The sequence below is a fragment of the Erinaceus europaeus genome, chromosome 14 (genome assembly GCF_950295315.1).
Source record: "Erinaceus europaeus chromosome 14, mEriEur2.1, whole genome shotgun sequence".
NCBI classification, from domain to species: domain Eukaryota; kingdom Metazoa; phylum Chordata; class Mammalia; order Eulipotyphla; family Erinaceidae; genus Erinaceus; species Erinaceus europaeus.
In genome coordinates this window covers 3913317-3925453 of record NC_080175.1, presented here as the reverse complement: position 1 = coordinate 3925453, position 12137 = coordinate 3913317, and the positions used below count along the sequence as shown (strand labels likewise).

General features: G+C 52.6%; 1 protein-coding gene across 3 annotated transcripts in view; it reads left to right on the top strand.

The window, feature by feature from the left end:
- The window catches only part of ZRANB1 (zinc finger RANBP2-type containing 1), a 37200-nt gene that overhangs the window by 18467 nt on the left and 6596 nt on the right, over window positions 1–12137 (top strand). For all 3 annotated transcript variants that reach the window (XR_009544612.1, XM_016186661.2, XM_060171103.1), the window contains exons 3-5: window positions 9862–10049; window positions 10933–11086; window positions 11684–11755. Coding sequence is in view for 2 of the 3 variants with exons in the window: in XM_016186661.2 (XP_016042147.2) it covers window positions 9862–10049; window positions 10933–11086; window positions 11684–11755 (414 nt within the window). In the remaining variant the exon portion in view is untranslated. The remainder of the gene's footprint in view (window positions 1–9861; window positions 10050–10932; window positions 11087–11683; window positions 11756–12137) is intronic.

The following is a 12137-nucleotide window of genomic DNA, read 5'->3' as shown; positions in this document are numbered from 1 at the left end:
GCGGGTGAAGTGATGGATTTGCAACCGTTTCGCTAATCTTTAAAAAATGGAAACTGGGGGCTGGATGGTGGTGCCCCTGGTTGAGTACACAGGTTATACTGTGCACAAGGTCCCAGGTTCAAGTCCCCGGTCCCTACCTGCCGGGGGGGGGGGGGGGGGGCGGGGAAGAAGCTTTGTCAGTGGTGAAGCAGGGCTGCTGGTGTCTCCCTTTCTGTCTCCCTCTCCCTTCTTGATTTCTCTCTGTCACTACCCAATAAATAAATATTTTAAGCAATGCAAACTCTTTATACTACACTTAGGAAGTTCTTATTTTTCTGTATGTTCACTTTTTACAAGTATTTTTAAAAATATTTATTCCCTTTTGTTGCCCTTGTTTTATTGTTGTAGTTATTATTGATGTCGTCGTTGTTGGATAGGACAGAGGGAAATGGAGAGAGGAGGGGAAGACAGGAGAGAAAGACAGACACCTGCAGACCTGCTTCACCACCTGTGAAGTCACTTCCCTGCTGGTGGGGAGCCGGGGGCTCGAACTGGGATCCTTGCTGGTCCTTTGCGCCACAGGCGCTTAACCTGCTGCACTACCGCCTGACTCCCTTTACAAGTATTTTTTAAAATTTATTTTAATTTCTTTATTGGGAAATTAATGTTCTACAGTTGACAGTAAATACAATAGTTTGTACATGCATAACATTTCCCAGTTTTCCATATAACAGTACAACCCCCACTAGGTCCTCTGTCATCCTTCTTGGACCTGTATTCTCCCCCCCCAAGCCCCCACCCCAGATTCTTTTACTTTGGTGCTATACGCCAATTCCAGTTCAGGTTCTATAAGTATTTTTATACAGTTGCTGTTGTGTATTTTTGACTTTACATTTTGAAGTCGGTAAATGTTTTCATTTGCTTTTAAGTGAATAATATGGCACACAGAGTTCCCCTGTTTAGCCTTTGGGGTTATTAGGATGTCATTTGCTGAGAGTGCTTTGATAAACAGTTGCCAGCGCTACTAAGGATGTTTTTGGTTCCCGGAATGGGATTTAGGATCCGATGATAGCCACGCGCTGCAGGCCTTTTCTGCTCACAGGTAAGTTGCCACCTGGAAGGCCGGACGGCGTGTTCCCGTCAGCACGAGAGAGCACTCTGCGACTGTATCTTTTCTGAGCTTTGAGATGGGAAAGAGGACACTGTCTCATTTAGTCGTTTATGGTTTTTTTCCTTTTGTTGCCCTTGTTTCATTGTTGGTTATTGTTGTTGTTATTGATGCCATTGTTGTTAGATAGGACAGAGAGAAATGGAGAGAGGAGGGGAAGACAGAGTGCATCAGACTGTGATGTCTAAGGCCTCAAGTTCCGTCCTCAGCACCATGTTCCAGGCTAAGCGGCACTCCGGTTGCTGCGTCTCTCTTTCATGAAGGGAAAAAAAATTGTTGCAAATTTGTTTCCCTTCTGTGGAGAGATTCATACTAATAAAATTTAAAAAATTATTACCTTTATTTTATTTTACTTATTGGATAGAGACAGCCAGATATTGAGAGGGAAGGAGGAGATAGAGAGGGAGAGAGAGAGACACCTGCAGTCCTGCTTCATCCCTGACAAAGCTTTCTCCCTGCAGGTGGGACCAGGGGCTTGAACCCCGTGCCTTGTATATTGTAATTTACGTGTTCAACCAGGTGCGCCACCTCCTGCCCTCCGCCCCCACAATAACATTTTCATCTCTGTGGTCTTACCCAGCTTTTTGGATTGAACTAAAAATTAAAATGTGTTCTGAGTTCTTACCTCTTGATTTAGATGTGACTATCGGATGTAAAATGATAGGGCTTTTTTCTCTAAGTACCACTCTTTTAAATATGACTTTATTATATATTTGGAAATCTGAGGACAACCGTTTACCCGGCTTCACTTTCCTGTTGCTTTTGCAAAACTGTCGTGTATTGTCCTCTCCCTTCTTCCTTTCTTTTTAAAGATTTTTTTTTTTTAATTTATGAGAAAGATAGGAGAAAGAACCAGATATCACTCTGGTACATGTACTGCCTGGGATCGACCTCGGGACCTCATGCTTGAGAGTCCAAAGCTTTATCAGTGCGCCACCTCCCGGACCACAAAATTAATGAATTAATTAATTCCCTTTTGTTGTCCTTGTTGTTTTATTGTTGTAGTTGTTGATGTCGTCGTTGTTGGGTAGGACAGAGAGAAATGGAGAGAGGAGGGGAAGACAGAGAGGGGGAGAGAAAGACAGACACCTGCAGACCTGCTTCACCGCCTGTGAAGTGACTCCCCTGCAGGTGGGGAGCCAGGGGCTCGAACCGGGATCCTTACACCAGTCCTTGTGCTTTGTGCCACCTGCGTTTATCCTGCTGCGCTACCGCCCGACTCCTCCTTCTTCCTTTCTTGTGTAAATTCTCTCACTCATTCACTGGAGCCCTGCTCAGCTCTGGCTTATGATGGTTCAGGGGGATTGAACCTGGGACTTTGGAGCCTTGGGCATGAGGCTCTGTTTGCATGGCCATTATGCCGTCCACCCTTCCTTCCTTCCTTCCTTCCTTCCTTCCTTCCTTCCTTCCTTCCTTCCTTCCTTTCCTGTTTGTGCTCATTACTCACTGGGTTTATGAGAGGAGACTGAGTCAGGAAGCTAGTTCACCCTCTGAACCCAACGAGGTCAGTAGGGAAAGTGGGGTGCTGGGGGATTCTGACTCCAGAGGGCTTTCCGGGAGAAGTGTGCACAGACAGCACCACAGTCGGGACACAGTCTCTGGATCCGGCGTGTGGCCCGCAGGACCAGGTTCTCTTGATGGGGACACAGTCTCTGGGGAGCCGGCGCCTGGCCCACAGAACCAGGTTCTCTTGATGGGGACACAGTCTCCGGGGAGCCGGCGCCTGGCCCGCGGGACCAGGTTCTCATGATGGGGACACAGTCTCCGGGGAGCCGGCGCCTCATGATGGGGACACATTCTCTGGGGAGCTGGCGTCTGGCCCGCAGGACCAGGTTCTCATGATGGGGACACAGTCTCCGGGGAGCCGGCGCCTGGCCCGCAGGACCAGGTTCTCAGTGATGTATGCGCACCTGAAATTGCTGGTGGGCGGGACTGGAGACGCAGAGGGGCTGTGGGCTGCATGGGGGAGGCAGCTCGCAGGCCCCGCCATCCTGGGGGAGGAGGCAGGAGGGCCGAGGGCGGAGGCTAGAGAGAGCAACGCTTTGCTGCGCCTCATAGTGAGGCCCGGTTCTGACCCAATGGAGTCGGGATGTCTCCCAAGGTGGGGAAAGCCCGGCCTTCAGCATCCGTGCACAGACGGGTCTGCAGCACCCAGACGGCCTCCTAACAAGAAGCTGCTTCTGCATCTCGTCTGTCAGCTTTCTTTCTTTATTATTTATTTATTTACTTTTTATTATTTATTTATTTATTTTTATCAGAGCACTGCTCAGCTCTGGTTTATGGTGGTGCGGAGGATTGAACCTGGGACTTGGGAGCCTCGGGCATGAGAGTCTCTGCAGAACCGTTATGCTGTCTCCTCCTGCCCATAGCATTCTTTCTGTTCTTCCCTCTCTTCTTTTGTTTACTTTCTTCTTTTGGCTGGGGCTGGCTTGTTCAGGCAGAAAGAGGGGTAGAGAAACGGAGGGAAGGAGGGAGCGCTCCCTGCAGTGGGGGCCGGCCTTGCCCCCGGGGACTTGGTGGCGGTGCCCGCACAGGCCCTCACCAGACCCCCCGCCCCTAAGGTAACTGCACTGTGTGCTCGCTCAGCGCGGCCGCGGTGCCTGTGAGGGTCTTCCTTCTCCACTTTGGGGGTTTCTGTCTCCGCAGGTAAGAGCCCTCGAGTGTGAGCTCCGCCGGGCAGGTAGCCCGGTAGTGAAGGAGCCTGTGGAGGCCGCGGCCTCTCTCCTGACTCCCCAGAGGCTGCTGTAGTCCAGGGGCGAGTGAAGCAGGCTAGCTGAACGGCATGTTTGTGTAGTAAGCACTAAATCTAGAACTTCTTTCCGGCTTGTGACGGTCATCTCTCTCGGGGTTTTGAGAAGGCCGTTGTTGAACGCTGGCCTGGGGACAGGACGGCAGATGGTGGATCGGGGCCTGCGGCTTGCGCGGGGCGCTCTGCTTGGTGGTGTCCGATAGCTCCGAGGTCGCTGCTGTTGCCCGGTGAAAGCCGCTTGGAACCTGGAGGTCACTGGATCGCAAAGGGGCCTCGGGTTTGAGTTCCGAATGAGCTGCTGCGCGGGCCGGGCCCGAGGAGAGTGAAGCCGAGGCTTTCCTGGGGCGGCCCGCGCCTTCTCCACACCCCACTCACTGCAAGCTCACTTTTCTCTTCAAGGGCTCCTGGCCTTGTGCCAGCTGCCTCCCGCTCCGCCCGCCCCACGGCTGCCGCGGGACTCCTGGGCAGCGTCGGGCTGGCCCGGCTGGCTCAGCTGAGTCCTGGCTGCTTTTTTTACCATCTGGCATTTTTTTCAGTCAGTCACCCGTACGATTTTAAGTCATACAACAAGGCAACGCTTTGAAAACTTTGCTGCACATGGGGGAGAGATAAGTCTGCCTCTGCCACCGGTCGGAGCCAGCTCCCTGATCTAGCCGGCAGAGTCCCCCTGATCTAGCCGGCGGAGTCCCCCTGATCTAGCCGGCGGAGTCCCCATGATCTAGCCGGTGGAGTCCCGTCGGAGCCGTGAGGTCCCCGCGGAGGACAGTGGCAGCCGTGCCCCTCCATCCGCTTCCCTTTCCTTTGGTGCTCTCACTCATTCTGTAGGCTTTCCAGAGTGGACGTGGACCTTTCTCTCTATCTGACAAGTTCTCCTCTTCCGTCGGTCAGCCTGGTGGTCTCATGAAGTGAAGCTTGAGAGCCCCCAGATGCCCTTTCCTCTGCCCTCACTCACAGCTTGACATGGGGGAAGCTCGAAGAAGGGAGGCGCGGAGCGCGTAGTGTTTGTCGGTCAGATTTCCAGAACGCAGGGAGGGGCCAGGTGGTGATGCACCTGGTTGAGACACAGTCACAGTGTGCAGGGACCCGGGTTCAAGCCCCGGGTCCCCCTGTATGGGGGTGAAGCGGTGTTGGAATTGTCTGTCTCTCTCTTTTTTGGCCTCCAGGCTTATTGCTGGGGCCTGGTGCCTGCACCACGAATCCACTGCTCCTGGAGGCTATCTTTTCCTTTGTTTTGTTTTGTTGTTGTTGTTGTTGTTGGATAGGACAGAGACAGTGAGAGAGGAAGGGAAGACAGAGGGGGAGAGAGACCTGCCTCACCACTTGTGAAGCGACCCGACCGCCCCCCGTGCAGGTGGGGAGCCGGGGCACCAACCGGGATCCTAGTGTGGGTCCTTGCGCTTTGTACCACCTACGCTTAACCTGCTGTGCCGGCGCCCTCCCCCTTTATTGGATCGGACATAGAAATTGAGGGGGAGGGGAGGGGAGGGAGGGGGAGAGGAGGAGACACCTACAGACCTGCTTCACCGCAGGTGGGGGCCTGGGGGTCCAACACAGATCTTTGCACAGGTCCCTGCACTTCGTAGCATGTACCCTTGACTCGGTGTGCCGCCGTCCGCACCTCCACAGTCCTCTTCCTCCCCCACAGTCTCTTTCTCTATCCAAAATAAATAAAAAGTGTCACAAGACTTGAGGACCCAGAATACGAGGAAGACGCTTCAGTTGCTCTCGGCAGCTGAGCGGCAGGAACACAAGTGTCTGTCACCTTTCTCGCCAGGTGGGTTTCCTTTCCTTTGTCTTCCTTAAATTTTGCGAGATTTTCCTGGTTAGAGTCACCTGGCTGTGTTTTCCTGCCTGCCAGTTCTTTTTCTGTGCCTTTCTCCCCTGATTTTAAGAGGGATCATAAGTTTAATGTTCAGTGCAGAATTGAGGTTTCTTGGCCCCTTGTTTCATTGGAGACCGTGTGGTAACTAAAACCCCACACTGCCATTTATTTGTTTACGCATTTATTACCAGAGCCCTGCTCAGCTCTGGCTTATGCTGGTTCAGGAATTGAACCTGGGATTTTGGAGCCTCAGGCATGAGAGTCTCTTTGTGCGCGTGCACGCGCACACACGTCAGCATCCCTGTGGAAGAGTATAATACGATCAGTCCCAGCTTGGGGCAGTTCTGTGTTATTCTCACAAAGTTCAGTTTGTGATGATTCTGTTCATCTTTGTAGCTGAAAACTCAGCCAGTACCTGAAACTGTGAACTTTTATTGATGATCAATGAAAAGAGTGGCATTATGTATTCCCATGACACTAGACAGTAAAAGAACTTTTACAAAACCACTTAGTGTCTTTGGCACGGCCTGGGAAGTTTGGGCATTGCAGTGAAGACCAGCCAGTGGCACCTGCTGTGCTGGCCCTGAGCTCTCCCCTCCTCTGCGCTCTCCCCTCCTCTGGGGTCCCCAAGCCGCGCCCTTGTGCTGCTCACTGCTGAGCTGCGGGTGGGAGCAGCCAGAACTAATCCTCTGGGCTGCACCCACAGGCCATTTCTGTCTGTATTGAACAACTCTTTTTTTTAAATTTTTATTATCTTTATTTATTGGATAGAAACAACCAGAAATCGAGAGGGGAGGGGAGATAGGGAGAGAGACTGAGAGACACCTGCAGCCCTGCTTCACTACTTGTGAAGCTTTTCCCCTGCAGGTGGAGACAGGGGACTTGAACCTGGGTCCTTGCGCACTGTGATGTGTGTGCTCAGCCAGGTGCGCCACCACCCGGCCCCCTGAACAACTCTTGAAGACAGCCTTTGGCTGATGTTATAAATCATATTTTCAAAAACTCAGTTTGCTAACTTTGTTACGCTGTTTTATTCACCCCCCCCCCCAGTGATGACGAGTTTCTGATTACAGAAATTCCCCCAGAAGCAGCTGAGAGGAAACATACCGCTTAGTAAGCGCTTCTAAGATTTCCCCAGACACCAGCTGTGCGGTGAGTGAGCGGGAAATGAAGGTAGTCATTCAGAACATTGCCCCTTCCACAGGTGGTGGCTGCGGCAGGTAGGGGCCTGGCTTGTGTATTTAGACATTTCTTTTATTTCCCAGAGCCCTGCTCAGCTCTGGGGTGTAGAGGTGCGGGAGATTGAACCTGGGACCTCGGAGCCACAGGCACGACAGTTCCCCATTATGCCTGACTTAGAAAGCACGAGAGCCAGCCTTAGTTTGATCTCTGGCATTGCATGCGCCAGCATGATGCGCGCTCTCTCTCTCTCTCTCTCTCTCTCTCTCTCCCCCTCTCCCTCTCCTCTGTGGGTGAATAAATTAAATCTTAAAGAGAAAAATAAAAAGAATATCTCCCTTTCCTTCAGTCAAAGCGTTGAATTTAGTGCTCGGCTTTGGATGGCTGCGACACTGATTTAGGAGAAGAGCTAAGCCTCCCGGCGTGCAGATGCGCGCTGTGCCGAGCCGGCCTTCCTCTGTGGCTGTGTCTTCTGAGGCTCTCTTGGTTTCTTCTGGAAGTGCTTAGACCCGGGGCGGGAGCCTTTTTTCTGCCAAGGCCCGGCCACGTGGGCCTGCATAGCATCACCCGTGGGCCGCACACGGTGGTCGGCTTGAAGATTCGCAGCCTAGTCACCCCCACCCCTCACTCGTTCGTACCCCCCCACGACTGTCTTGACCAGCTTCTGTGTCTTTAGGCTAAGGCCAGAAATGGTAAGTGCGGGATGCGGCTCACACCTAGAAAGAAAGCCCAGCCAGGGCATACTGGTTATGCAAAGAGACTGTTGTGCCTGAGCCTTCCAGGAAGTCCCAGGTTCAATCCCCCGTACCACCATAAGTCAGAGTTGAGCAGGGCTCTGGTAATAATAAATAAATAAATAAATAAATAAATAAATAAATAAATAAATAATAAAAGAAAGTTCAGCTAAGACTGACGGGAGAGGGAGAGGGAGTCGCCTCCTTGAGCTGCATGCGGACACCGAAGGAGAGGGGCCGGGGCCGGGGCCGGGCCGAGCTCGGCCCGCGCTGAGATGCATGGAGACGGAGCAGGCCGCTGAGCACGGGAGCCGAGCCCCGCCAGCCCTCGCCGGCTCTGCCCCTTAGCTCGCCGCCCGCTTCCCGGGCACCTCTGACCGCAGATCTGTGTCCGCGCCTCTTCTTGCGACCTGCCCTTTGGGGGAGCATCTGTCCCCTTGACAGCCGACTCCCTGGGTCACCGTGCCTCTCCCGCTGGCGTTTTTCGGGAGCCCTGGGCTTGGGGCTTGGATCCTCCAGGAAGCCTTGGTGCCCGCTGCCGCCACAGCTCAGCTCTTAACCCGAAACCTCCGCCCTGTGTTGTGGAGGGATGGGGCAGGCTCTGGACTCGCAGAAAAGCTGTCTGACCCCCGGCTGAAAAGCTCTGCAGCCGGCCTCCCGCGCCTCACAGGAAGTGGCACAGAGGCCCGCTCTGTACACTGGAAGCTGCAGAGCGAGCGTTGTCGCTTTCCATGAGCTGGTGAAGTCGCCGCATGGTGCCAGCACGGTCTGCTCCGAGAGCAGCTCCGACTGGCCTTGCTCCAGTGCAGTCACAGGCGCTGCTCTCCGCATGCACAAGCGAGCGGCTTATGTCAGACCCGGGGAGGTGGCTCAGTGGGCAGAACGCAGAACCTCCCAGTGTGAGACCCCGGGGTCCTCCACTTTGTGTATGCCAGAGTACTGCGCTCTCACCGAAAACAGACATAATTCTTCAAAAAAGAGCGCTTTTAGCCAGGTGTTAGTTTTTTATCCAACAGGCAATACTTCGGAAACCATTTAAAGTGTTTGGCTTTCCATGTTGGAGAGAGAGAGAGAGTGTGTGTGTGTGTGTGTGTGTGTGTGTGTGTATGTGTGTGTGTGTGTGTGTGTGTGTGTGTGTGTGTGTGTGTGTGTGTGTGTGTTTAAACACTGTCTTTGGCAGCATTGAAACTGCCCTGCACCTTTTGCTTTTGTGAAGTGTTTTCTTCTCTCGGATCCGTAGATGCTTTGTGCCGCTCGGGAAACGATTGTTGCCTTTGCCTGGAATCGCTCTGTGTCAGGATTCAAGTGTGGTCTAGTGGGAACAGCACATTTCACTATGAATCTCGAAAAACCACGTCTTTTGTTGTTCTACCCGACTTATTTGGCATATTTTATTTTAGTGTGATTTTGCTCAAATTCATCTCGTTCGAGGTCTTGCCGTAATGTTAAAATTATTTGCATTACCAGTAAGCTGTCTACTACCTAGCCCTGAAGAATGCTTCCACTTCTTAAAGGATGTAAGAAAAACATTAATTTGATTGTTAGATCAAAGCAGGGTTTTTCCCTGACACTGGAAGTGTTCTTTAATTATTCTAGTTTGCTTGAAAGCTAACAGCAGAATTAAGCCTTCACAGTTCATTGTAAGGGGGGTGGCGGTGGCGCTCCGGTTAAGCGCACGCAGCACTAAGTGCACGACGCAGAGGTCCCGGTTCGAGCCCTTGCTCACCACCTGCAGGGGACAAACTTTTTTTTAAAAAAGATCTTATTTATTAATGAGAAAGATAGGAGGAGAGAGAAAGAACCAGACATCACTCTGGTACATGTGCTGCCGGGGGTTGAACTCGGGACCTCATGCTTGAGAGTCCGATACCTTATCCACTGCGCCGCCTCCCGGACCACATGCAGGGGACGAAGTTAACAAGCGGCGAGGCAGGCCTCCAGATGCCTGTGTTTCTCTGTCCCTCGCTAGCTCCCCCCTTCAATCTTAATTTCTCTCCGTCCTCTCCAGTAAAATGGGTAAGATCTTTGTACCTCCCAGAGCTTCACTGATTTGCGTGTGTCTGATGAGGTCTTCCTAGACCGGAAAGGAAGGCCGGCGGAGGGAGGCACGCCTGTCCTCTGTCCTTAGCGCATGCAGACGGCCCCAGAGCCCAGGGAGCGAGGACGACAGCCCGGGAGGGAATCTGCAGCCCCGCGAGACCGGCGGCCTCCTGTCCTGGTCTTGTTGCAGGGGTGGTGGAAGGCGATCTGGCTGCGATCGAAGCGTACAAGGCCTCGGGAGGGGACATCGCCCGCCAGCTCTCGGCAGACGAGGCGCACTTGCTGAACCGGCCCTCTGCCTTCGACGTGGGTTACACACTGGTGCACCTGGCCATCCGCTTCCAGCGGCAGGACATGCTGGCCGTACTGCTGACCGAGGTGAGGGCGGGCGGAGTTTCTTCCATGGCTTAGCCTCCCCTGTCGTGTCTTCAAAACTCACGTTTCTGTTAAAAAAGAAAGTGGGCAGGGGGTTGGGTGGCAGCGCGGCGGGTTAAGCGCACGTGGCGCAAAGCGCAGGGACCGGCAGAAGGATCCCGGTTCGAGCCCCCGGCTCCCCACCTGCAGGGGAGTCGCTTCCCAGGCGGTGAAGCAGGTCTGCGGGTGTCTGTCTTTCTCTCCCCCTCTCTGTCTTCCCCTCCTCTCTCCATTTCTCTCTGTCCTACCCAACAACAACAGCATCAATGACAACAATAAAACAAGGGCAACAAAAGGGAATAGATAAATAAATAAATATTAAAAAAAAAAAAAAGCCTTTACGGGCCAGCAGGCTTGTTCACATGGGACGCTGCAGCCCAGCCTTCCCTGCTTGGCTGGTGTCTTTCCTTCTCTCCCTCTGCCTCTTGGTGACTGGGGAGGGGAAGAAGCTCCTTGATGTACTGGGGAACCGAATTTATTTGTATATACCTCTTCATGAGTCCACTTTTCAGCTCTGGTGCATCCAGATGATGCCAGGGATTGAATCTGGGACCTCAGAGCCTCACGTATGAAATCTTTTAAAACCAGTATGTTCTCTCTCCAGCCTCTACTGGGCAGTTTCGGTAATTTAAAAAGACATCCTGAAGTCTTGGAGCCTAGAGCTTGAGGTTCAAGGTTTGACCCCCAGCATCACATGTGCCAGAGTGATACTCAGGTGCTGTCCTCCTCTCTCACACTAGTTAACAGAGTAATACAGCGAGCCTTTGAGGAACAGTGACAAGTGCTATCGCGCTCCACTCCTGTTCGTGGTGAACGAGACGCTTAGGCATTTCCGTTTGCGTCGCAGGTGTCTCAGCAGGCGGCAAAGTGTATCCCAGCCATGGTGTGTCCCGAGCTGACGGAGCAGATCCGGCGAGAGATCGCAGCCTCTCTTCATCAGAGAAAAGGAGATTTCGCTTGCTACTTCCTGACGGACCTTGTGACGTTTACGCTGCCGGCAGGTATCTCCACATCTCCGAGAGCACCGTCCCGGGCTGAGCGGGGCTCCAGCCGACACTCCTGTCCGTGCTGCGCGCTCCCCTGGCCACGGGGTGCCTTCCAAACCCTGTCACCAGCGCCCAGTGGGGCTGCACGCACCTGGCGGGCGGCACAGACGTGTGCCTTGCTGCCTTTGGCTGCACACCAGGAGTGGGTCAGGAGTAGGTCAGTAGGTCATAGGACAGGCGACCTCAGTTTTCAGGGACTGTCTGTCGCACCCTGTTGCCTGGTGGCTGTGGTGGTTTGCACCCCAGCCGGCAGGCTCCCTTTCCTCCACAGCCTCGGCCGACATGGGCTTTGTCTTGCCTCTCCTGGTGGTAGCTGGGTGTAGTTTACTGCTTCAGTTATTTACAAGGTCCTTTTTAGGTGGGTCACGGGTTTGAGGACGAGGTCCAGAAAGGAAACCTCTTCACCTCTCATTCTCATACCTGTTGTTAACCTTCAGTGGACAGGTGCCGCTTCAGAGGGAGTTACTGGTGGATGATGGTGCCAGGTCTGTCTAGTTATTAGATACTAGAAGTTGTTGTTTTTCTCCCCTTCTGTCTGCCTTTTCTTTGCAGATATTGAAGATTTGCCTCCAACAGTACAAGAAAAATTATTTGATGAGGTGCTTGATAGAGATGTTCAAAAAGGTAATTTGCTTTGCTTTACTGTCATAAACTTGCTTTTTTTTGTTTCACAAAATTTGAGTTGGTTTGTAGTAATGTGATCAGCTGCTTCTATTTATATTGTAAATTAAAAATGCAAAGTCCTTAAGAGTATTGTTGGTATTGTGGTGTTTAAAATACCCAGTCAGGTAGGGCAAGTGTGTGGCTCACCTGATCAGTTTTTGTGTTACCAGGCACAAGGACCTTCATGAATGGTGAAGTAGGGCTGCAGGTCTACCCCCCCATAACTTTCCCTTGTCCTGTCAACTAAAATAAATTCATTCAAACCAAAAAGCAAAAATACCCATTCAGGTGGCAAGATGGTGCATGTGTGACTGGGTCCCGGCCTCTGATGACACTGGAGGGA